The 25,710-nt window shown below is 39.9% G+C and overlaps 2 protein-coding genes across 2 annotated transcripts in view; one reads left to right on the forward strand and one right to left on the reverse strand.

Annotated features, from left to right (window-relative positions):
• Positions 1-2,445: 2,445 nt before the first annotated feature.
• On the reverse strand, positions 2,446-11,630 carry TCTN3 (tectonic family member 3). The gene is made up of 11 exons (XM_088520023.1): positions 11,486-11,630; positions 11,063-11,171; positions 10,870-10,988; positions 10,199-10,234; positions 9,712-9,786; positions 9,485-9,610; positions 8,336-8,431; positions 8,008-8,105; positions 7,537-7,702; positions 6,618-6,755; positions 2,446-2,858 (listed from the first exon to the last, which is right to left on the reverse strand). The coding sequence occupies exons 2-11, from the start codon at positions 11,100-11,102 to the stop codon at positions 2,637-2,639; spliced, it is 1,116 nt and encodes a 371-aa protein (XP_088376149.1). The 5' UTR covers positions 11,103-11,171; positions 11,486-11,630; the 3' UTR covers positions 2,446-2,636.
• A 6,843-nt stretch (positions 11,631-18,473) lies between these two features.
• The window catches only part of CFAP46 (cilia and flagella associated protein 46), a 71,273-nt gene continuing 64,036 nt past the window's right edge, over positions 18,474-25,710 (forward strand). The window contains exons 1-6 of the mRNA XM_088520008.1: positions 18,474-18,522; positions 18,752-18,900; positions 19,848-19,979; positions 21,141-21,205; positions 21,729-21,893; positions 24,434-24,557. Coding sequence (XP_088376134.1) covers positions 18,474-18,522; positions 18,752-18,900; positions 19,848-19,979; positions 21,141-21,205; positions 21,729-21,893; positions 24,434-24,557 — 684 coding nt within the window. The remainder of the gene's footprint in view (positions 18,523-18,751; positions 18,901-19,847; positions 19,980-21,140; positions 21,206-21,728; positions 21,894-24,433; positions 24,558-25,710) is intronic.

The following is a 25,710-nucleotide window of genomic DNA, read 5'->3' on the forward strand; positions in this document are numbered from 1 at the left end:
CAGAGATAAGCTTGAAGAAGAGCTATGACCTTCTGAGCCTTATGTGACACTGGGCAGAAGACCTCGGCCATATCTTCGTATCATTCTGACTTGTTGACTGACTTATATCATCTTGCAAACAACCGTGAAGCAGTAAATCTACTCTGATTTGGACTTTGAGACTCATTCTCCAGTGACCATTTTCTTGTACATTTGTCTTATTCAACAAACCTTGGTGCTGTGCCTTGTGCCTCAAAATTAGGAGTTATTCTGCAATCAGTGTGGCAAGGCCGTAACAGCTGCTGAGACACTTGAGTTGAAAATGTCACGCTGAAAAATCTTTATTAAGTGAAGAGGTTTATAAAAGGAGATGGAGGCTTGTGAAGTTTTAACGCAGCTACAGCAGTGGTGGGCGCAGGCTGCGATAGGGCCATTGCTTGGTGGGACACATGTTGTGCTGAAGGTTGCTGTGGTCAGACCAACAACTTGCCTCTTGCTAGGAAGGCCAATCACACTGATAGACCTCACCAGGCAGGTGGGAAGACTTGCCTACCCTGCCCTTAGAGATTTGGAGAATTGCTGCCGTCTTCTGACTGTACTCAGCACAGATACAGTTTGTGTGTATGTACACAGGGCTGTTGGGATGACGGTTGACTGTTTTTAAAGCATTTTTTTTCATTTTTTGAGCTGGGCCTGTTCAGCCTGGAGAAAAGAAGGCTGAGAGGGGCTCTAATCAGTGTCTAGAAGTACCTCAAGGGAGGCAGTGAGGAGGATGGGGCTGGCCTCTTTTCAGTGGTGACCACTGACAGGATTGGAGGTAATGGCCACAAACTGAAGCATCAAAAGTTCCGCATGAACTTAAGGAAAATTTTTTTAACAGTGAGGGTGCCAGAGCACTGGAACAGGCTGCCCAGAGAGGTTGTGGAGTCTCCTTCTCTGGAGATCTTCAAAACCTGCTTGGATGCAGTCCTGTGCCACGTGCTCTAGGTGACCCTGCGTGTGCAGGGGGGTTGGACTAGATAACCTCTAGAGGTCCCTTCCAACCTTAAGCATTCTATGATTCTATGATCCACACCTGACACCAGGATGTGCTGTGTCCGGATGTGTCTGGATGTGTCCAGACTGGCTTTGATGTGCTGCCCCAGAACCAGCAGCAGACTTGCTTGCACATAATTCTGTCTGAGTTAAACCACAAAAGGAATCAGAATTAACTTTCCAAAATGAAATATATAAAGTTACTCCCTGATGTGTATGCTTTATGCTGCCAGTGTTTCTGTTTTATCCAGGTTCCTTTGATAGCCTGATTAATTACAAATTTCTCAGTTTATTTTTACATGGTGGTGGTTAAATTCTCATGATGAAAGGCCACAAAGTTGTTCTAAGCACCGCATAATTACAAAGGAACATTTTGTCAAAGGTATGCCGGATTTCTCCTTTTTTCTATCTTGCTACCACTTCTGTTAGAGCACTTGACATTAGTTGAGCAGATTTTCCCCATTTAAAGAATTTAAAATCAATAATAAATTATTTTCCAAAAAAGCATACTGTAGTTCATACATTGCTTGCAGGAATGATTGAGAAAATTCCTGAGCCTATGGGATTCAGACTAGACAGAGTGATCTCATTCAACTTTAAAAAGAGTAATATTACCTTGTGGTCCCAGATACTGAACCACAAGCGAGTAAGGTACCATAGTAAATTTTAGCCTCATAATACACCTACAAGCTCCTTCCAAAATAATTGATTTTTCTCTTTAAGACAGTTCACAAGGCTCAGTGATGTACCCACTACACTGGTGATGTACACCTACATTTCGGTGACTATCAGTTCAGTTCCAACCCATAGTCATGGCAGAGTGTTTCTTGGCTTGCAGAATCCTAGGAAACACTATATTCACCTCAGTTTCCACAAAAAAAAAATATTAGAAAGGAAATTTCCTTGACAAGCAATTGTGAAATTCAGTTATATTTCAATGGATGGAACACTTGCAAATTACTTAGCTTCACCTAATACTGTTGCTAATACAGTGATTAAAACAAGGCATATTCAATTGAATATCTGTATTTGAAAAGAAATATAGAAGAGTCAAAACTGACAAATGCATGGTTGCCATGTAACAAGGACAGCTCAGAGGTGACTGGCAAACACGTCTACTCACAAAATAACAATTCAAGCTCCTGGGAGACTTCACTAGATCATTTTTTACCTGTTTTAAATATTCAGTTGATTCTGTATAGAAAAATGAGGTGCTTCTCTGATGCAAAGCTGAATAAGCACAGCTCTAAAATCCTTGGTTTGAACTTTTTTCTTCAACCAATATTCCTTGGTATAGAAAGCACAGTTACTTTCTTGAATCATGGAATGATAATTTGCACCTCCTCCTTCCTCTGGTCTTCATACATAAAGCATTTCCCGACATACCCCAGCCCTCGAGTTTCACTGCAATGAGGTTTGCAGATTGTACAGAAGGAGAATTAGGGGCGTGAGAGGCCACATAACAAAAGTTAGTCATGTTGCTTAATCCAAGAACAGAAGGCACATAGATACCATAGGCACAGTATAAGAACAAGGAGAAAAGTCCATAATCTGGGTCATATTCTGAACATATTACTACACTTACAGAACTTTAAGTACAGGCCCCATCTCTCTGAGTTTCTTCAGAAGCAGAAAATTCTAGACAGTATTAGAATCACCAAAAAATAGCCAGCCAGATCATCTCTGTAACTTCTTTCCTCAGTCAGTGCTACCTTGAATGGAAAAAAGAAGTCAAATGGGAGTTTCCAGTATGCCTTGGGCTGACCACGTGGAGGTTCTGGCCATTTTGTCATGTCAGTGAAGGTAACAACAGTTGTCAAAGGCACCATGCTCATGCTTAGGAACTGTAATAAAAAGGAAAGCACAGAGTTTAGCATCCCTAACACAAAAGACACTTCTGGTTTAGCTCTCTAATGGCCACCCAAAATAGCTGGTGTACTCTATCAGCAGCCACTCATATCCTCTTCTGCATGCGGTTTTCATAAATCATGAATGGTACAGAGAAACAGTTTAGTCAGGAGAAGTACCTTATGGCACTGCTCTTCACTATTTTTAATACAAAAAACTGTAACACCTTTTACAAAAAGGCAACATGAGAGATTAAGGACTGCCGTTTGACCTGTAGTGAGCGAAGACTGGGTCTTCACAATATTCAAGGCAGGAAGATCAGGATACGGATGGCTTTAGGTATACACCTGGATTCCTCTTTCCGCCATAATTTGAAGCCTGTCAGAGCTGTGGACTCTGTATTGCCAGATAAAATGTAAATGGTGAGAACCCTTTATTATAGGATTGGTAAACATCTCTCCCCTTGAAACATCTGCCAGAGAGATCCACTGGGGATGACTAGCAGTCAAGATGTGGGAATTAATCATGAACCATTCCAGCTACAACTTTTACTGGAATGCCTATTTCCCCAAATTGATAGTTAGCAGGCAAGACTGGTGCACAGGGCAGGTACTCTGTATTGTATCTTTCAGATTGCCACAATGGTTTGATCAATAAAATAAAGCAGGGACCCAGTGCATTTATAAACCTCCTTCTCACAGTTTAGGGTATTTCAGAAAGGAAATGAACATTGGTAGATTCGTTGGTAAAAATGGAACTGGGAACTGGAATTATTTTGAGACCTCAGTGGTTCTGTGTTTTAACAGAATGCTGTAAGGAATTTTGTGGAGTTTCTTGAATTTCTTGAATTCTGAGAAGATTCATGGCTAGCTTGGGCTCATCTAATGAATCTGATCCGCTGAAGCAGCTCACTCCTGCTCCTTCTCTGCTATGCATTGCTAACCTCCTGAGAGGGAATCTACTTGCAGGATGCCTTCTTTTGCATCTCCATTGGCTTAAGCAATCTAAATCACCACCTCATTCACTTTCCTGAAAATGTGACAGTGATAAGGAAGATTGCCTTGCAGCAAATGGTGCAGGAAGCATTTGAAAAATCTCAAAGACAGAATTCATGAGTCTCAGAAGAAAAACACTGAGATTCCTGATGGAAGTAAGTTCTCTAATCGATGAGTAAATACATAAACAGAACTGTCAGCAAGAAGCCACAGGAAAACCAAGCTTTGTATCTTGACCTTCAAATTCAAATTTAAAATCCAAGAAACTGTGGAGAAAAAAAAAAAAAAAAAACCCTAAACCAAAATCACTCTTCCATGGCAGACGAGGCAGTCAGAAGCAACTTCCAGCATCTTCCCATGTAGCTCTACATCATTTAGGGTTGGAGGGTTGGCTTTTATTTTCAAGAAGTCCAAATACAAATGTGATCAGGTGTTGTTTTTTTTTTTTTTTTTTAAAAAAAAAAAACCCTACACTTTGCTGCTGTTGCCAAAGTATCTTTACTGACAACTGTAATTTGTGGACTGCTACTAAAGAAGTCAGTACTGATTTAAAGGTGTTTTCTTTTTCTGGCTGCCAGAAAATTGCTTTTGTATCATTTGCTTTGCAGCATTCTTTCCAGCCCTAAAATAATTAGCATCAGTTGCTCAAGCAGATGAAATCTGGGTCTCATGGCTCCTGACTGACTAATCCTTACTGATGATACACACTCTGTGCTCTCTCCTCAAACACAAGCTGTCTTATATGAGCCATATAAAACTTCAGATTTAGAAGCTATCCCAGAGGAAAGTTTGCTTTGGGGAAAACACATCATTTACAAGGGGAACGTATTACTACTATTACTACTACATATAATCATAGAATCCTTAAGGTCGGAAGGGACCTTTAGAATCTAGTCTAACCCCCCCGCACATGCAGGGTCACCTAGAGCACGTGGCACAGGACTGCATCCAAGCGAGTTTTGAAGATGTCCAGAAAAGGAGACTCCACAACCTATCTGGGCCTGTTCCAGTGCTCTGTCACCCTGACAAGAAATTTTTCCTTAAGTTCCTATGGAATTTTTGGTGTTTCAGTTTCCGGCCATTTCCTCTAGTCCTATCAGTGGCCACCACTGAAAAGAGACCATCACCGTCCTCTGCACTCCCTCCCTTGAGGTACTTATAGACACTGATTAGAGCCCCTCTCAGCCTTCTCTTCTCCAGGCTGAACAGGCCCAGCTCCCTCAGCCTCTCCTCATAGGGCAGATGTTCCAGGCCCCTGATCATCCTCGTAGCCCTGCGCTGGACTCTCTCCAGCAGCTCCACCTCCCTCTTGTCCTGTGGAGCCCAGAACTGGACACAAGGGCTGAGTAGAGGGGCAGGATCACTTCCCTCAACCTGCTGGAGAGGCTCTTCTTAATGTACCCCAGGATCCCATTTACCTCCTTGGCCACGAGGGCACACTGCTGCCTCATGGTCAACTTGTCATCCACCACAACGCCCAGGCCTTTCTCTGCAGAGCTGCTCTCCAGAAGGTCGGTCTCCAACCTGCACTGGTGTCTGGGGTTATTCCTCCCCAGGTGCAGGACCTTTCACTTGGCCTTGTTGAATTGCATGAGGTTTTTCACCGCCCAGCTGTCCAGTCTGTCCGGGTCCTCTGGATGGCAGCGCGGCCCTCTGGGATATCAGCTACTCCTCCCAGTTTCCTGTCATCAACAAACTTGCTGAGGGAGCACTCCATCCCTTCATCCAGGTCCTTGATGAATAAATTGAACAGGACTGGACCGAGGACTGACCCTTGGGGGACACCACTAGCTACAGGCCTCCAACTAGACTCTGCACCACTGATCACCATCCTCTGGGCTCTGCCATCCAACCAGTTCTTAATCCACCTCACTGTCCAACTCAACTAACCCACACTGCCAGAGCTTGCTTCAAGGGGGGAGGAAGAAGACGTATAATGAGACATTCAACCAAGGAATATAAAATCTTGTTCAGAGTGAGTCCAAAGTTCCAAAAGCAGCACCAGATCAGCAATGTCCTATCTCACTGCCCTGAGATCACTGCAAGGTGTCAGCAGCTCTCCGCTAAAACCCTTCCACAGAGGCAAGCCTGAAATCCCAGTGCAGCCCAACAGATACTGTCATCTCAGCCTCATGCCAAAAATAGGATCCACTGACACTTGAAAAGGATTGTCAGTGTTATCCTTCACAGTCATCTTAGTTCTATCTTCCTGGTGTTATCCCGTAATCTTCTCTTAGAAACCTCTTTTCTGGCTCATAATCACTGCCATCATCATTAGGGTCTTCCTCAACTATCCACTGGTGATTTTAGAACCACTAGAGGAATAGTAATACCCCCTTGCACAGATTAGCAGCAGGCTATGGATCTATGAAATATAAATCAAGTCAAATGCCGTATCAAGACTCTAAGGGGCAAGAAGAAAAAGGTTCATTTGTTACCATAGCCTTTGTAACTATGTCTTTATATGGAGCATAACTAGGTGTTTTAAAGTTTCAGTCCTTAAATGGCAGAAAGTTCTGGGGTTGGAAAGGAGGTATCTTTTCCAGTTGTATGACTGACTGAGGACAGTATTAGTAAGATCATAAAATCACCTTCCTCTACGGAGTCATTAAATGCAAACCTGTGCCATTGCAACTAAACCATTGGCAAAACTCAGTATACCTCAACTCAATGGTAACAAGACCACCAGATCCTTTGCTTCTTAAATAGTTTGTGAATCCCATGTAGCAGCCTCAGTGTATGAGAGTTTTAACTTCATACCTTTAGCGGTTGACACTGATAGAAGTATCGTGCACTCTGTATTTGAGCTTGTGGGTTGGACAAAAGGCCTTCCTTAGACCACAAAATCTGGATCTCCAGGGTCACAGGAACCATGCAACACAAAGTGCAATTCACAGCCTGAAAAGAAAACGCATCCTAAATATTTCAAAGTAATCTTTTAAGGTGAAAAAGGGACACTAAGGTCACAAAACATAATATTTTCAGTATCACAGGTCACAGAATCTCAACCAGTCACTTCAGCACCAACTCCATAACTCTGGTCAGGCCTTTGTCTATCTTTAGAGGTACATCCATCTATCATCATCATCTTTCCGAACAGAACTTGTATTAGACCTCTCTTTTAGATTTTGTGTTTTGTTAGGCCTTCTCCTGATAAATGAAATATTATTTAAAAAAATAAAAAGCCTCACACAAATACTTCAATTGGAAGCTCTTAACTTCAGTTAGGTAATATATAAATAACCACAATACACAGAAAAACACAAGAATGATTCATTCAGATAAGCCAATGGTTAAACAGATTAAAATAGTAACATAATAACAACATAAGCATCAAAATAACACGGAGAAAGGCAGCATTATTTCTATAACACTGTCAAAAATTCGTAGTACAACACTGAATTCTGTGATTAAACTCTTTCCCGCTCTTTTAAATTCCTAGAACATCACTCAAATATTGAATGTCAGTTCCTTTTTTATTTAATCAAGATGAACATTCTAATAACGTGAACAACAAAAAGTTTCTGGGTACTACTGAAAGTCACTGGAGATCATTACACAAAGAAAGTGTGCCCAGATAAAGAAGCTGTTTGTTTTTCCTCTTCCTATCTTGTATCACTTTTGAGAGAGTAGGCAAGGAAGAAAAAATTCTCATTTGGTTTATTTGCTTTTGTATTACCTGTACACTACAGTTCCGAATCAGAATGGTGGTCCATTCCTCTGCCCGAATTGAACGAGCATTGCCAGTTATAGCAAGGTCTTCCACTCTATTCATCCCCTGGAGTGCCTTATACAACTTTTGCTGGATGTAACTACAGTCACCTTCTTCCAGTACTTGGGATAGTCTGGAAATGAGGAAATAACAGCTTTGACAGAGTGATTTGCAGGAGAGAGGGACTATTCTCAAGACAAAAAACTCCCCTCCTCAGTAATGACTATTTCATGGTGTTCTTTGCTCTTGTAATGAGTCAACAGAATAATTGTAGAAATATCAGTACTGAATGGACAAAATTGCAATCCTTTCTAAAACAAGAAGAGAAAAGATGAATTTGTCAGGCTAGCAAATAATGATCAATGCTACAGAAGACAGTGACAAGCAAGTCCACTCCCTCCAAATGTGTCAAGGACGGTGACTGCAGAGTGTTCTTACCTGAGCTTGCATCCTGTCTTTGTATTTCTTCCAAACCGTACTTTCTGCCTGAGGAACTGTGAGCAACTTCCATCACCTTGGCTTTGTAAAATGGTCATCTGACAGACTACATGTCAAGAAACCAAACAAAAGCATAAACGGACACCAAAATTTGTACTTAACATTCCTCCTACTCCACGTGATTCTCCTTAACCTTATCAGAGGACTATGATTCAATGCTGACCAAAAGGCCTGACAAATGCTGCAGTGTAATACTGAAGAATACTCTCAAAAGTCCAGAAAGTCAATAAATTCAGTGACAAATAAAACCTGAAAGCAAAAAGGATACATGCTGCCTGGCACCATCATTTGTAATCAACAATGGTGCTCCAACAATGTAGCCAGGGTTTCCACTTCGAGGCAAGGTTTGAGAAAGAGTCCTTGTCTATAAATAGGCAAAAGGGAGAACCAAGGCAGGAGAGTTTATTACAGGGGAAAATGCAAACATTATCATCAGTCAGATCCATCCATTCTATAAGAACAAATTCACATTTTCAGACAACATAAACATAACTGATTTTTGGAGCAACTAAATATTACGCACTACCAAAACCTCCATTATTTGTTTCCAAATTTTCCTTACTCAGCAAGTTTACCTCCAGTCCAGGAGCTAGCAAACTAAATGTCATTGTCCTGAAATGTGAACGCTACCCAGACAATTCTTGAGGCATGAAATTCATACTGCTCAGCATTTCTCTCAAAGGCAATGAACATGTCAGTCTGGGCTGTTCCATAGCCAGGACAATGATCTACAGAACAAATCCTGCTTTGACCCTGATTCGGAGCAGTGCATTCCAACTCTGAATTGTTTTATGAAGAGAACCTCTGGGGATAACTTCATCCACAGCTCTGTTATCAACCCCTGAGGTTACCCTTATCCCACATAATACCGCATCGACAAGAGAAAGTTTATATGAACTGCAACATACATTAGTACTTTCTAGAGTTCCTCCCCTTATAAAGTAATTCTTATTTCCACTATAAGGGCAAAGTTAAATAAATATCTGGAATAACTATAGTAAATTTGTTCTCAAACACTGAACATCTTGAGCACAGCACTTAACTTCTCCCTGTCCTTCAGAAAAACATGCCCCAGTGACGCTGATCTATCTCACCCTCCCCACTGCTTCCTCTTTCCCCCCTCCACTCCATCCCTCAAAAAAAGAAAACAGAAAACAAACAAACAAAAAAAAAAAAACAAAAAAGGCTGAACAGAATAGCCAGTTCCAAATTTCACAGTACAAGCTTGCAGTAAGTCTGAATCTTTCTATTTACACGGTTTACTTGAGACTAAAATTCCTTCCTTCAATTGCCAGCCCTCTTTCCCAGGGTTCTGGTAGCACAACACTTCTGTGACACTGCCCTAATCTTATCATATACGATCTGAGAACACACCACACATATTTGGTAAAAGCCCAAAGACTATGGGGACACTGACCCAGAAGTGCAAAGTGAAATGCTGCTGCAGAGAAGATCCAGAGTTCCCAGAGATGCTGGTGACATTAAACTGCACAGACACATTCTGAATCCCATGGGTGCTGTTGAATTCTATCTCATAGACCACCTGAAAGTCCAATACAAAAGGGAATCAGAGATAGAGTCAGGTAATAGTACAGTGGCCTTAAACTAGACCTGAGCTGCCCTAGGGAAAGAAGGCTCAGATACCTCTGAAACAACATTGTAACACATGTTGCCTTTCATGTAGGGAGCTCCAGGGGGTGTGACTGGAGTGATCTTTACCTAGAGAAAATAAAGCACACTAACAATCAGCAATTGTTTAGAAGGAAGGTCACTTTCTAACTCTTTTTCAATGATTTTTCTGTCCAAATCAGATTTCACATTCCCATTTTTTCCCATTATCTGAGGAGATATCACCCTGCTATAGACACCCATTTTTTTTTCTCAAAAACAACCTGCCCATCTGACTCCAACATTGTCTGTGCCTATTCTTTCTGAAATACCTTATATTCCTAGTTTTTTTTTTTCTTCCTAAAACCAATGTCATACATTCTTCTAAAAGCTTTTTTTCCAGACAATGATCATTCCCATTCTCCGAAGTTCCCAACCCATGGACATTACTATGAATGCCTAAGATTCCAGATACACTTTACTTCAGATGCAGAAATTATTTTCAGTGGCAAAAGTAACCAACCTGCATGGACTGCACAATGGTGCCATTAACTGGAACCTGGAGAAAACAAACAATAATAATAATAAAGTTTTTCTGGGTTTGTGTGCGCTCACAGTCAGAAGGCTAAGCAGAGTCTGTATACTATGGTGACAAAAATTACTTTGTTATTCCAAATGTATGGAACCTGAAATCAATTGGTCATCTAGAACTCACAAATATACTTCAGAGAAAGCATTTTTAAAACTAGAAAATACATCTTTTATTCTTGGTCCTGCTAATGGCCTGCTCTATGATTTTGAAATATCAGCATCTTCTGTCCATTTGTGGAGCTCCCCCTCCCGGAATCAAGTATTTTCTTCAGTTTCCATTAAAGAAAAAGTAAGGTTTTTGCTTCAGTGGCAAAGCAAGGCCTGAAAACATGAGTTAAATTCTATCACTGCATACTAATATGATCACAGACATTCTATATGATTTTACAGAGAATACACTGAATCAGACAAACACTTTTGCTTTCCCTAACAGCACCTACTGTTTGAATGATAAAATAGAACAGATAAAAAAAAAAACTTTAATTTTGATAAACGCTGTCTAAAATGTGAGACAGTTCTCTTTAAATTATTAAAAATATAAAACATCAAAACAAGCAAATGTGATGTTGAACAAAAGGGACAAAAAAAAAAAAAGGCATTCACCTTTAGCACTGTGAAGTCACGGTAGTAAGAGGCCGCATCCAGGGCAGGGTCAGTGATGCAGCTCTTGCTCAAGTTGGCAAAAATCCGAATACAGCTTGTGCTTTTACTGTCCAGAAAACCTGAGTTAGGAGATGACAATAACTATGAGAAAAGAGAAGCAAAACACCCTAAAAATGCTTCTTTCTTTACTAACCAGCAGGATTTCCATCAACACAAAGTCCGCTGGCTCCCATCCTGACTGGCTGTCTAAGAGTGCTCAGTACAGACAATGAATCAAAGTAGGTTAAGATTGGATCACCAGCCTGAAAAGATAATTTGAAGAAATTACAGACAAAGTAACTCTGGAAAACTAAGGCCAAATGTGAGTCAGGGCAGAAAGACAGATTTATACATCTCCTTTATATAGAGCCAGCTTTGTCTTAAGGGTTGTCTAAAGTTTAAAATACATTATGACTAATCAGAAACTCTTTGTGCAAGGAAGGAAAAGAACAGAAGGACAACAGAGTAGAAAACTGATGCATGAAGACTCTTTCAATTTGTTCTCATGCAACTTCACTAAAAATAGCTTGTAGCAAAGGTGCATTTTAAAACTAATTGCCACTGTATTTCAACTCACCCGGTAAAAGGCAGAGAAGGCTCGCTGTGCTTGTGAAAGTGTTAAGAATGAGTGCCCACCATACTTTTCCAAGAACTTCAAAAAGTCAGATTCTTTGATAAGATGTGGCTGTTGGAAATAGTTCTGGTTTGCTAAAGTAGAAATGAGAAAAAAATATCTACCACCACCAAGTTATTAGAAAAGGTGTTTATAAATAAATATTGTACCAATACTTTTAAAATGGAAATCTTTGGAAATTAAGCTCTGTGGTGCCTTATATTAATTAATCCTTAGTAATGTTGCTAAAAGACTAATGTGAGTGAAAAGCAGAATGATGTCATGACCACTTGCCTACACTGTTTCATGGGAAACAGGCATTAAACCAATGGGACCTTCCAATAGCACTAAAACTGCTGAAGGCACCTAACAATTCATGCTCTAATTTCCTAAGACACTTGAGTTAGACTCCTATGACATTTTAATGACAAAACATTACCAATAGGTGAATTCAGTAAAAGCAACATTAAACGCATCCTAAAAAGTTCTGCAGTTCTGGGTTTCCCAGTACAAGAAGCTTTGGAGCTTTTACAATGGAGCTTTTAGAGAGGGTCCAGCGTAGAGTCACAAAGATGATTAAGGGACTGGAGCATTTGTCATTTGAGGAAAGACTGAGTGAGCTGGGCCTGTTTAGTCTGGAGAAAAGAAGGCTGAGAGGAGATTAGATTAACATGTTCAAGTACCTGAGGGGTCAATGTAGGGAGGATGGGGCCAGGCTCTTCTCGGTGGTGACTGGTGACAGGACAAGGGGTAATGGGTGTAAGTTGAAACCCAGGCAGTTCCACCTCCATATGAGGAAAAACTTCTTTCCTGTGAGGGTGCCAGAGCCCTGGCACAGGCTGCCCAGAGAGGCTGTGGAGTCTCCTGCTCTGGAGATCTTCAAACCCGCCTGGATGCCACCCTGTGCCCTGTGCTCTGGGTGTCCCTGCTGGAGCAGGGAGGTTGGACTAGATGATCTCTAGAGGTCCCTTCCAACCCTAACAATTCTCAGATTCTGTAAAAAGACAGGCTTTCTACTGGTATCTCACAGGAATTGTTTCCTGATCTAGGGTTACTTAATATTATTATTAATGTTAAAAACTATTAACTTATTACTACTAAAACAGAGTCACAAAATGCCAGATGATTAATGACAAACTATATAGACTCATCCCGATGAACTCCTTTGAACAATAAATATTTTAATATATCCTAATGTAACATCTTACATATGCATTCAAGGATTACAAGTCATACTGACAACAGAAGCAAGTAGCATCATCCTCAGTTATAGCAGTACCATAAAGAATTTATGTAGATTTTAAACAGATTTATGCAGACACTAGAGAGCAACAGAAAGAAGCAGAAAAGATGAAATTAAAATGAATTAAGTCTCAGTGTAATTCTGCTGTTAGGAAGGCAAAGCAAATCCTTGGACGTACTTGCATAAAGGAGTAAGCAGAAATAATAGCTTTCTTGGATCTTATCATAGCGTTACTCGAACTGTCAACTAAAACTTTTACGAAGATAAAGTCTTAAAGAGTATTAAGTCCCTACAAGTTACACAGTAACAGATGAGTAGAAGAGTTTTCTTATTTTACACTTAAGGGTACAATCCTTAGATGTAAACAGATACACATGACCTTTTATACCACCTGCGTGTCTTTGTCTTTATCTAAAAACACAATCACAGAATCACAGAATGGTTAAGGTTGGAAGGGACCTCTAGAGGTCATCTAGACCTTTGCTCAAGAGCAGAAATCATGAACAAAGCAGATTTCTTTTAAGAAAACCCTATGAGCATTCAAAAGACCAAAGAGCTGTGTTGTCTTTCCATGGACAAGATTTACATGATGTGCTGCATCCTGATCAGAGGCCCATTCAAGGCTGCACAACTTGGGGTTTCCAGCATCTGAAGGGATGTAAGATTATCTATACAGATCCTCTTTTTCCTTATAGTGTTAAATCCAATAAATGGCATTTTAAGTGGCACTTTACAGATATTGAGCACCTTTTTATTGGCATCATAACGAACCAGCACCTCCTGGTGCAAAACAGTCATTCATTAGTTTCAGTAGAGGGTCCCACTTGCCACCTTCTGGGAGGTCCTCTGGGGCAACGTTGATTATGTATCCAGCAATGGCAGTTCATGTCACCAGTCATGTTAGAAAGGCTTCTCTCACAGTCATCTGACAAGGAGCCTTTCTGTTTGGATGCTTCCTTGGAGGATGACCAGGACAGCAAACTGCTCCTACCAGGAGACCTTATCATCCTTTAGCTGATGCCAGACAATCTTTCCAAGACATTCTTCTGACAACAACCACGAGAAAGGCTGAGAGCACTGAACTTAGTTGTGCCTGGATGTACTACACCTAAAACACATGTGCTATCAAATGTTTAGGGCTTATTCAGTAGGCCTAATCGTAGGCCTAATCGTGTGACAGGTAAGGGCCCAAATACTTAAAAAGTACATGTCCAAATGGCCAAAACAATCTGGTGTCATTGATCTGGACAGACAATCCCTCCTTTTGGCAGGGAGGTGGGAGAGATAACAGATCCAGAATCTTTCTACTCTCATTTTTAATAATACTCTGAGCAGTATGGAAAAGGGAAAAAAAATAGCTACTTATAAGACACATACTGGAATGTCAGTGATGACACTGTAGCCCTCATCAAAACTCTTCTCTCTTAGACCTACTGAAAACTGGAATAGGTAAAATTTGACCACTTCTGCTTGTTATACTACACACCTCATTTCTTTGTTATTCCCTGTATTCAAAATACTCAGGTAACAGCTGTGAAAAACTGAGTGCAGTACTAGATAATAGGAAACTACACCTGCTTTGAGCAGGAGTTGGGCCAGATGACCGCTGATCAACCAACCTAAATTATTCTATGGTTTCCTGATACAGCTCAGGAGTAGATGGGACTGTGAGCCTAAACTCCTAGACAAAAATGCAGAAAACGGTATGTGTTTAAGCAAGAGACTCTAATGAGTCCCAATGAACGACAAAGAGTGGGTTGCTACTCTATATGTAATAAGATATGTAAGATATCTCCGATACAGAAGCAGCTGATGAAATAGGCTTTTTGTCTAGCCAGAGAGAACTTGAGTGCAAAGATAATTTTTTGTCTGTCTTTGGTGGCAATATCCTGATTCACTATGGTCTCTCAGGAACTATAGCAGCTGAGATAGCTAGTAACAAGTATGACATAAACTGTGAAAGGAGATTCCCTGAGCAGAGGCACTCCGCAAGCTCACCACATAGAGAGCAAGGTCACTTACAGTCACTGGGATGCACGCAGAACAACAGCTCTTGTCCGCCAGGAGCTGTAATGATGGTGGTAGCATATGGTGTATTAGCTCTGAATAGGATGGACTTTTCCACACACACTTGTCCAGCAGACCTGCACCCCCCCAGGCCAAGCAGACTGTTAATGAGGCTGTTCTTGCAGAATTTCATATTACCACAAGCATTTGGTTTCATGCTACCATAGGCCCACAAAAAATTACAGTACAGTGTACAATTGCCTTGATTATCAGTTACAGGGAGCCACTGGAGTAACTTTTTAAGAACTATCTGTTTGCATATTTAAAAATCACTCCTAATTTCCTGGAAGCAAAATAGAAAGCACACTCAGAGCCCACATATTAGAGCTCCCCTTGGTCCTTCCCACAGTGCCAGTGATCCACAAGGAGAGATCTGAGAGTTTTATCCTCAGCTGAAACTGTTTTGCTCCCTGACAGCATTTCTTGGGCTACCCTTGCTTTAAGGTCTTCAGCTATACATTAAAGCTTTGTTTTCAAAGGAGGGCTTCCAATTTCCCTCCCCAAAACCTCAGCACAGACCAAGCCCCGTTTCACCAGGACTTCACAATGCTGCCCGCTCGGACGCCTTTCTGAGCAGCTATGCGAGCTCCGAGGGGCCTCATCAGCCGCCGCTAAACCCGCGCGGCCGCCCCGCGCCCGCCGCCCCCCCTCCCCGGCACCTGCTGCCGCCGGCGAGGCTGGACGAGGCGATGGCGGCCCCAGGGTCGCGCAGACCGCAGGCGCCGCGCGGCGGGTGCCCACGCCGGGAGCGCGCAGCGGCGCCGAGCGCGGGGGCGGTGCCGGCGACCACGCGCGCCACGAGCACGACCACGAGCAGCCCCTGAGCCGCGCTCTTGGCGTCACCCATGGCGTCACCGAGTCTCTAAGGGACGAGACCTCCGCCCCTCGGCCCGCGCCGGACAGCGAGGCGCGGCGCGGCGCATGCGCGGCTGCCTCCGCTCTGCCTAAGGAGGCGGGCCGAGGCGGGTCGACTCATCTCGCTGTGTCCAGCTGCGGCGCGCGTGAGGCAGCCGGCTTGGTGTCACAGCAGCTACAGGATAAACACCCTCACCTCCAGCTTTGGGTTGGGAACCGGACTTAACAGAGTATGAGTGCCAAGGTTACTCTATGTTGGCATGCGTTAAGAAAAAAAAAAAAAAACCTTAAGGTTAATGTGATCATCCTCCAGCCCTGTATTGATTTATTTTTCACTGTTCTTTAATTCCCTTTCAGCTTATTTCCAAGTAAATTCAAGTAGCTGGTTTTAACTTGTTATTTTTAATTATTTTAAGTTAGTGACTGGTCAGGTAGTTAGGGCATATGTCCCTTTTTAAATCAGGTATTCATGAAAAAATCTCCCCTCTTTGAAAAAGCCTGGATGTGTGAACGCTTGCAAAGCACACCAGTTACCTTGTGCTCTAGAAGGCTGTGAGCACTGTTATGCATGATTTTTTCAGTAGGATGTCTTTATTTGATACAAAGTCAATATAATTTTTTTCACTGTGCATAAACCTAAACCTTTTGCTAGATGTGCACTCTCATAAGTAAAATAAACCAAAGTGAATGTGTATTCTCTAATTTGGAAATGTATTAGGTCTCAGTTGACTAGCCTTTTCATATAGGACATGTTAAATAAGACAAACTGTCCTGACTAGATACAAAGACTACTCATCCTTCCTGCTGAGTATGTGTAGATTTATGAAAGATGATTTTATGGAAGATGATTTGATCTATTTGTTTACTAAAGATCTTTGATTTTTCATTTACTCTGAGATTGTCCTTTCTTAAATTGTGTTTATAATTTAGATCTCTTGAGCCATGTTAGATTACATATTTATTTTCTGCAACCTGCAACTGCAAATCTGTACAGTTTGTACACCTGTATTTCATAGAACTAACTTGAAAGCAGACCTCCAAGTTTGCTACTAATTTATTATTTTGAATTTTTAGCCTTAACAAGAAGAAAATATTTAACTCCCCTGCTTTTTTTTGCAGAAGTCTTATCTGGGGAGAAAACCACCTCCCATTATTCTTTATGAAGGTTTTTTGACACAAGATTGTCTTGGCCTGTGTTCCTGAGTAATCATGGGAACCATGGGAATCATGGGAATCAGGTGAAAAGGAAACCAGGATGATTATATCTAGAAAGTGGTGTGCTTCTTGTTGATGTTTTAGGAAAATGTGCATGCTTCTTAGAATAATCTTTCTCTGATAAACTTGTTTTCAGCTCTGTTTCTTCTATTTAAAACCTGGAATCCTAACATAGTTGTTCCTTTATTTTTGTGAGCATCTATTACAGATTTAAGAGATTTTTATATTCACAATTATGTCACAACCCATGTGACCATGTGCTAGCTACAGTTTGCATTATGTAGGAATAAGTAGTTTTTAATTTGGGGGATAATTCAATCTCCTGTCACAGATACTTCATGAGGATGAATAAATTCTCTGAGATGCTCATGCTACAGTGTACATTCTGGCGATTACCTGCAGGTCAGAAGCACTTGTTTTATTTATTTATCAACACACATACGAACAAGATGATTTATTAATTTGGCAGGCTCTGTGGACAGGAGTTAGGAGCTAGGAGAATGGGTAGAGAAGAAGCAGGAGCCTGCAGTCAAGCTCTTTGCAGGTCCTACAGATATAGTGCCTGTATTTGTAGTGTTTCCAATGCTTTGTGAAGTGAAGCATCTTTTACTGTTACAGCACAGACAGAATATCTGATTTATTTAGTAGCTGAGCCTCTTGCCTTAAATGTTAGGTGGGTCTTGCTATACTTTCTGTTTTTATCATTTTTCACCCTTGTGGCCTCTCCATCTTTCTTTAAATTAAGGTGACAGTGAGACCCTTCCTCAGTGCCTCATCAGCGATGGTGCATTTTGGAGCAGTGTCCTCTCTTCCAGCGCTGTGTCCTGCTGCTGCCCAGGTTTGCTTTAGTTCCCACTATGAGGGACTTGGGCTTGGAAGCTGGATCTATATATGCAAGTGTTTGTCCTGTCTTTGTGCCTGTGGTGTTTTCCACACGGAAGGTGCTATGACCTGGTGATTATGTGGAAATCATGATGGCCAAAACACTTCATTTTGTATAGCTTGATGAGGTCAGGAAACCTCTAGGTGTGGGGGTTTTGCTTGTTTGAGTGCTGTATCTTGTTCCTTGACTGTTGTTTTCCATAGGATTTTTATGATAGAGACACGCTTGGGTGACATACTGTGAGAAGTGTGCAGAGATGACAAAACCCTGAAGGTCTCCAAAGGCAGTCATACACGCCTGATGGCAGATAGGACCGTAGGACCAATAGATGGGTGCTTCGCTGTGGTTTACTCCAGAGCCACAGGTGCCTTATTTCAGAAAACCTTTTACGTGGTGTTCTGTTTTCAGTATTGCTGCTCGTGGCATTTTCAGCCGTGCTCCGCCCATCCGTGTCGCTGCGGCCCGTGGCAGCCGGAGGCCGCTTCTTGCAGTATGGGCGAGGCCGCGCCGAGGCCGCGCAGGCGCCTCTTGGGCCGCGTTGCCAGGAGACGCGGAGGCGACGCGGGCCAGCGGGGCAACGGGCACTCGGGCCGGGCCCGGCGCTCCGGGCCGCCGGTGCGGGCGCGCCGCAGCCCCCGTGTGCCCGCTGCAGCCCTCTCCAGGGCCGCGCCGCGCCGCGCTGAGAGGGGATGGACGTGGCCATCGGGGAGCGCCTGTTCGCAGCGGAGGCTCAGCGAGGTGACGGCGTGTAGGATGTGTTTGTTTGCCCACATTAGTGATTTAAAACTGTCAAGATGCTCATTAATGCTTCATCTTAGAAATAAGATTAACTTTGAATAACGCTTGCTTAGCTCTTTTTTCCATAACATTCCATTTCTTTTCTTAAAAGGCAGAGTGTGCCATATAGCTGTTTGAAAATATTGCAATCAAACATCTTTCAGTCTGCCTTGAAACAAATAATTTGCTACATTCTGTAGTCTTTCTGTTTCAGATGTTGAAGCTTTGAGGACTGCTTATGAGTTGATCAAATCAGCCAGTCCCGGGAAGTCTGCGCTTGACTCGTTGGAGAATTTCAGCACTGACCTCTATGTTCTGTGCGCCGAACAAGCTCTTCGGGTAGCCTCCCCGTGTAATTTAGGGAGTTTGTGTGACTGAGAGTGTAACTGTACTGGTATAAGTCATTACTTAGGGATATTGTGAGAATGACCTGGGAAAAATATTTGCTTTATGCCCTTGCAGAGAAATTGTTTAAACATGCATTTTCGGTAAAATCTCAAGGTCTTCCCAAAGTCATCACTTCTTTAGGATCACTCAGTGAAGTTTTTAGTTAGTGCAAAATAACCATGGCCTACTATTGCAACGTTGAATAGTTTGCTGTGCCTTGTATCCTAAGCAATTTAGTTATGATTGGCAGATTTTCTTTAATGGATGGTCCCTACTGAGTAATAGGAAGACAAGCTAGCATTCTAATTATGCAAGAGTGTTGGTGATTGGCTTATTTCTATAAAATGCAATAGACATTTCTAATTTTGAAATATTTATTAATCTTCGGGCCATGGGTGCAAGGCATTGGAGTTCAAGCAGACTGAGCTTCAATAGCTTCAGCTAATAACAGAACTAGCTGCAAGTCACTCAGATTCTATCTTCTGCCTGGAAATTGAGATGTTGAACTGTCATCTGCACAAAATCTTGCAGGCTAATCGCCATCCTTCATAAAAAAAGAAATCTGCTAAGAGCTTTACCTGTATATAAACAATTCTCTTAATGTCTTTTAAAAGGAAAAGCTTTCTCTATACTCTATGAATAACTCAAGAGTTAAATAAAAAAAGCCATTTCACTGTATGTTTGGAATGAAGAAAGTCTGACTTTAGATTAATACTTAATAGATCAGAATAGTTTTGTACAAGATCTGGTGTGCCGCTTTATGCTAAACTGTCTGTATATGAGTATACTGATATATGTTACACTGTTTGAGCAGGCATGCATTTTTAAGAACTTATAGTTCCTGCTTAATTGTTTGTTGCATTTTAATACTTTTCAAATGATTTTTTTTTTGGTCTTAGCTGGGGTGTTTGGAAATGAGCCATGACTGTCTACAGATGTATTTTAAAGCAAGATTTCCTGTAAACCAATTTATTGGCAGAGCATACTTGTGCCAAGGCCAGTTGCACACTCCACTCTCTACCGATAATTTGGTGAGAAATTATGAAAGTTACATTATATTGAAGTCAATTTAGAATATATATTTATTTGTGGATATATATGTATTGATTTCAGCCATTTGAAAATACCAGAGTAGGAAAAGTCGAAGTATGTTAATGGCTATTTTGGTAGTATGCAAAACTATAAGCTGAATAGGACTATATTGCAGATACATTAGAAAAATGCATGGAAAATTTTTCAGAAGGCTGATTGTTTCAAAGTCAACTTTTTATGTCAATATTTTTTTCAGAAAAACAAATACAAAATCTTTGACTTGAGATCACACTAAATGGGCTTCTGTTCTCAACCATGATCTCTCTCAGTCAGTTACAGTCTTCTTTAATGCCTCTGCTCTTTCCTATCATCTTTTCTGCTCTTAATATCATTTTGCAAGTAATCATTCCTATTATCCAACACCTTAAGATCTTAATTTCTTTTTTCTTCACTTTTCCCCTGTCCCACCTGATTGCCTTCATAAAGCCAAGTCCTTCTCTTGGTGCTGACTGGCTGGCTGAGCAAGAAACCATAGAGGAGAAGACCTCATATCTTAGTAGAAAGAGATTCTAAATAGCCTTTTCCAGTTATAGGAAGAGGCTGAGTCAGTCCAACCAGGAGCCTGCTTGCTGTTCACAGAAATGTCAAGGAATCTGATAGCTAGAACCCACGAAGTCATTGAGAATTGTAAAAGGCTTACAACTCACCAAATCTGAGTGCCTTTTTTCTTCTGGGAAATGCCAAAAGGATAATGCCTGACACACCATTCTCTTGCCAAGTTCCAGTGAGCAAGGGACGTTGGAACATTTACAGAGAAAATAATACCTGAAGTTTTTTTTTAGCATGACAAACCAGTACTTTGCTTTTAGAAGTATTTAAACTTTCTTTGCTGAAGACCTAAAAAAGAAAAATATTTATTTGGTGTTGTGTTGTTGGACAATTTCAGTCCCAAAAACTAAATTCCAGGAGAAATTAGACTCTTAAATATTGAAATCAGGCAAGCATACTAGTAGGCATGAGTTCTGATTATGCCCACAAGTTTTGTTAGAGAATGGTTTGAAAATAAAATGAGATATGAACATGTTGGAATATGAAGATAATATAGTGGTGATTTATGAAGTGATATAAAAAATGCCTGAACAATTTTTGTTCTTCTTTAGGAAGAGTTTGAAAAATTTGTGATGTTCTTTCTGAAAGCAATAGACTTTGCGATGCATGATCCAAGGTAAGCCTTATTGATTGGATTTACCCTTTAAATCTAAGGAAATGTTACTAAGTTAAGTTTTCATAGTTGGTTATCTCATATTTTAACTGAGTAGTTTTTTGGGGGAAGGTGATTTGTGGATTCTCCTTCCATTTTGTTGCTGCACCTCTGTAACTCCTATGCTGCAACAGTGTAAGAGTACTGGAATAGTGCTTAAGGGATTGAACAAACTTATGCTTAAGCCTGGAAGACATCTGTGTTTCAGTTCTTCTTCTCATTTTCTATTTATGCTCTAGAGAAGCAGAGTACTGTATTAGCTTTTTGTATATTACTTAATATACAGTTAATCCAGTTTATACAGTTAATTACTGCATAAAGTGTAGTCTTAAGAATTGTCTTATTGTTGTTTATTTTAGTATGTATACCCTCAGTTCTGAGTGAAGGCTAGTTGTTATCTATAAGTGTCTTAAAATATTTGTTTTATTTTTTTTTATAATCTCATGTTTATCAAAACTCATTAAATCCTAAACTGTTGTTTTTTCAGATATTATTTTTTGATATATAATGCCTCAGTCCTTTACTGGGAAGCTGTGAGACCATATCTTAAGCCTGGATTCAGCTATTGCCTTATTCCCAGCCTATCACAGATTGTTATAGCACTAAACCAAACTGAAGAGCAAGACAAGGAGTGGATAGCAGAACTCATGATGCAAGTCTAGTTGTTTTTGTTTTTTGTTTTCCGTGGGTATTCTGCAGTCCTTTGTGTATGTGGTTGCCACCAGAGGTAGTTTTCAATAACATTTTTCAGTGCTAGAATTTAAGTATATTTATTACAGAATCATTTATAATTTTTAGGATGTCCAAGTGTGCACATAGTATAAAAGATGTTACATTTTAATATTTACTCTGAGATTAAAATATTAATAGCAGGGCCATTCTGGTCCCATCTGAAGAATATATTTTTTTCAATATTAAATTAAAGGCTATCTCTACTGGTTTGAATAACCAACTTGGCCTGACTTGAAATGAAATAGGTCTTCTTTTAACTAGTCCTATTAAAAATAACAGTCCAGAAATTATGAGAAGTAGTAACTTGCATAAACAAGGCTAGTAAGATTTTAACCAACTGACTTTTGTTATTCAAGATTTAAACTTCCAAATAAGGATGGATTCAGAAAATGCATTTTTAGTATTATGCAAAAAACCCTGGAATTTAGAAGTCTAATAATCCTTATTCATATGGTACTGGGGGAAGATCAGTAACCTAGATTCTAATAAAAATGCCTTACTTCCATGTTTCCATCTATGTCATAGTTTTGTCAGCCAATTTCATGTCATGCATAAGAAATATCTAGGATTTCTGCACACCTTTTCTGTTCAGAAGCAAATGCAATATAATTTACACTGCATTATATAATTAAGTCTAGTCATCACCTTTAGCAATTGATATTTTATAAGAAAATGAAGCATTGAAGGAGATATACTGTAGTTAGTTTCCCCCATCAAGGTTTTTTTTATTAAGCATGACTAAAAAGTCCTTATTGCTTGTAGAAGGAAATGGAAAAGGAAATCTAATTAAACAGTGTTTCAAAAGACAGGTACAAATACACAGTTTAATAGACATGTTTTTATTACCCTGTATTATATCTGCTGTATCTAAAGTGACTGTAGAAATTAATACTTTTTTGATATATTACATTTAACTTTTTTCAATAATGAGAATAGCACATTAATATATCACACAGCACTGTATTCCAAATATCCTTTTTATTTGAGTTATGGATATTCAGTCTGGCTTCCCTTTGTGCATGGAACGGTGTCCGTACAAAGGCACCCACATACTTAATGTTTCAGAGAGCATCAGTGGGTTGAAAAATATGTAGTAGAACTTGAATATTTTTATCTGTTGGTCACTTCTGCTAAAAATAAAAAATGTGCGTTAAGATGTTATCTTTGGAAAGAATGGAGAGTTTTAGCAAATAGGTTTGAAAACTATTGTCCTAAGAAGTGTGAGATCCTGGACAAGAGCGAGGGTTGATGCAACTCCTTATGTTGCAGTGGGAAAACAGAGAGAAGAGCAGGCAACAACCTAGAGGCCCCACCACCTCTTCTCCATCCAGGGTTTCTCTTCCTCCTTTCTAGCAGTCTTCCCAGGTGATCCTTATATCTTCACCTCCCTACCTGTACCACCACCTTCCCAGATGCTGCTTATATCTCACCAAATGTTCCTTGTTAACTTCTAAAGGTTGGCCTCAGAAAATCCTTTTATCCATCAAGCAATCAACATTATTATTTTCATCCCTGGCCAACCTTTCCTCCTATTCCTTATTCCTACATGTTGGTGGTTCGGGTTATATCAAAGCACATATATATGTATATTTCCAATGAAAGGGCTTTGGTTGTTCTCCTGTCATCACACTGTATAGCTGATAGCTATTGAGGGCCGTGTGCCTTTCTATTTTAGATTGGCTTATGTATCTTTAAGTCTGTTACTGATTTTTTTTCTTTTTTTTTGATGCTGACTTGTTTGTCATGTTTGTGTCCAGTTTATTTTATGAACTAATTTTAATAAATATAAATTAATTAAGTGATGAATTCTTTGATTGAGCTTAAAGTAAAGTTATGCTATGGAAATCCAGATCAATGATAAGATGTATAATAACATATGCTAGCTTAATACACTCAATATCTATTGCGGCTCTTCAGTAAGAAGAATTCTGTGACTTTCTGACAATTTTCATTTTACTTATTTTTGGTAAGATTTTACTCATTTCTGTATATAAAACTTTTCAAATATTAATTTAAAGAACAGATTTTAAATTATCTACTCTTCCTTGATTGCCATACATATTTGATTGAGATACACATTGTAAGAACAAGACCTATCTGCTAAAATAGTCTGAACTACTTGCTAGTAAGAACAGGTGGTTCTGGGTTGAGGAGCACATGTAGGTTGAGGTATTGATGGGTCTGTGGTCACTAAGCAAACCTGATCAGAATGCGAACAGATTTGTTGCATTTGCTGTATCTAAGTTCAGTGAAAGAAATCACAGACCTCCACAACCTCACTATCTACAACCTCAAAAAAAAATGCAAGAAAAGCTCTGGTAGAAAAAATGTTGAACAGAAAATCATTGGTAATTTGAATCTTGAATATATTGAATCTCTTTATAAAATATGAATAAGGCTTTGGTTTAGGTAATATGAAAGCAGTAAATACTCAGTACAAATATTTTATTTCATCTACAGAAATTTACTTGAGTGCTTTCTCGATGCTTCGAAAATGAAAGAGGCTGAAGAATTTTCATCTACTGCGGCAGTCTTTATTAAAGAAAATGCTCCAGATAAATACTCGCAAATATTTTCTCTAATGGTAGTGCTATAAAATATAATTAAAATATCCTAAAGCCAGGAGATTTGTTGCATTTTAGATTATTCTAATTATTATATATTTCCATTCTCGTATTCAAATGCTGTAACTACCAAGTAGTAAAGTGATATGTTTATGTTTGTAGAGCTTTTATATTTTTGATACTGTAAGCTAAAGAGCTCCCAACTGCAGTGTGAGGGTGTTCCATGTAATTTATTTTACTACAACATATTATTATAGGGATGACTACTGATATCCTAAAAATAATTCTGTTTGGATATAGTTAACATGGTAGGTGTCACAGATGTAATTTATATGCCTCATGCCATTGGAAATACAAATGCCAGGCTTTATTTAGTTGCTATATTTTCTCATGTGGAAAAACGCTCAAATGGCCCTACTTTACCCCTCTAAAGTATTCTGAAAATCAAAGCAGGGCATGTTAGTTCACATCTCTTGCATGCCCTTAATTTGTCAAATAAGAGGGTGAGGATGAACATGATGAGCAGAAATAGGAGAACCCATAATGTTAGATAAGATTTGGGAATTATGTGCAGTCATGTTGCTTTTCTTTCCCTGCTTCCCTATCTGTTGCTCTGTTTCTCTACATTTCCAATTATTTCACAAGAGTGTATTTCAAAAATGTGTTTTCTAACATTTGAATCAAGAAAACCTCCAGAGGTGCAATAATAATGAATCAATAACATTTGAGCTAAGTCAGAATGCGTTTTGTAGTTTTTATAAGCACTGTTGAACTGAGCTACCTAACAATGGCCTTGAACCAAAAAATAAGGTGCTTCTAAAGTTGCAGCCGAGCTGTGTATCTCAGCAAGATTACAGAAGTGAGATCTATCCTGTATATAATTATATATATTTAAATATATATATATATATAAAGTAATTCTTGAGTTGTGGCATACTCAAGTTGTACAATAACCTGCTGTTCCATTACAGCTTAAGTAACAATGTGTTGGGAAAAAAAAAGTATTTCGTAGAAAATACACAGAGTACAAGGAAGGTAAATCATGCAGGGAATGGGCATATCTAAGTATAATCTAAATATAATTTTTAAATGATATATGGGATATGTGGATTCACAGCCTCCCTCACAGTCTAGATGCAGTAAAAAGCAAAACAATTCACTAGACTAGTCTTA

Source organism: Tinamus guttatus, unplaced genomic scaffold, assembly GCF_059628265.1.
Source record: "Tinamus guttatus ecotype Peru unplaced genomic scaffold, ASM5962826v1 Tinamus_guttatus_pri_ptg000079l, whole genome shotgun sequence".
NCBI classification, from domain to species: Eukaryota; Metazoa; Chordata; class Aves; order Tinamiformes; family Tinamidae; genus Tinamus; species Tinamus guttatus.

Bases quoted from the DNA above. Each gene is read 5' to 3' on its own strand.
- TCTN3 (XM_088520023.1), bottom strand. From the start codon at position 11,102: ATGGGAGCCAGCGGACTTTGTGTTGATGGAAATCCTGCTG. The intron at 8,432-9,484 runs GTCAGTGTCCCC...GCCTATTTATAG, and splicing joins ATTTCACTTTGCACTTCTGG to ACAAGGACTCTTTCTCAAAC. The intron at 7,703-8,007 runs GTAAGAACACTC...CCTCATTTCCAG, and splicing joins AAGACAGGATGCAAGCTCAG to ACTATCCCAAGTACTGGAAG.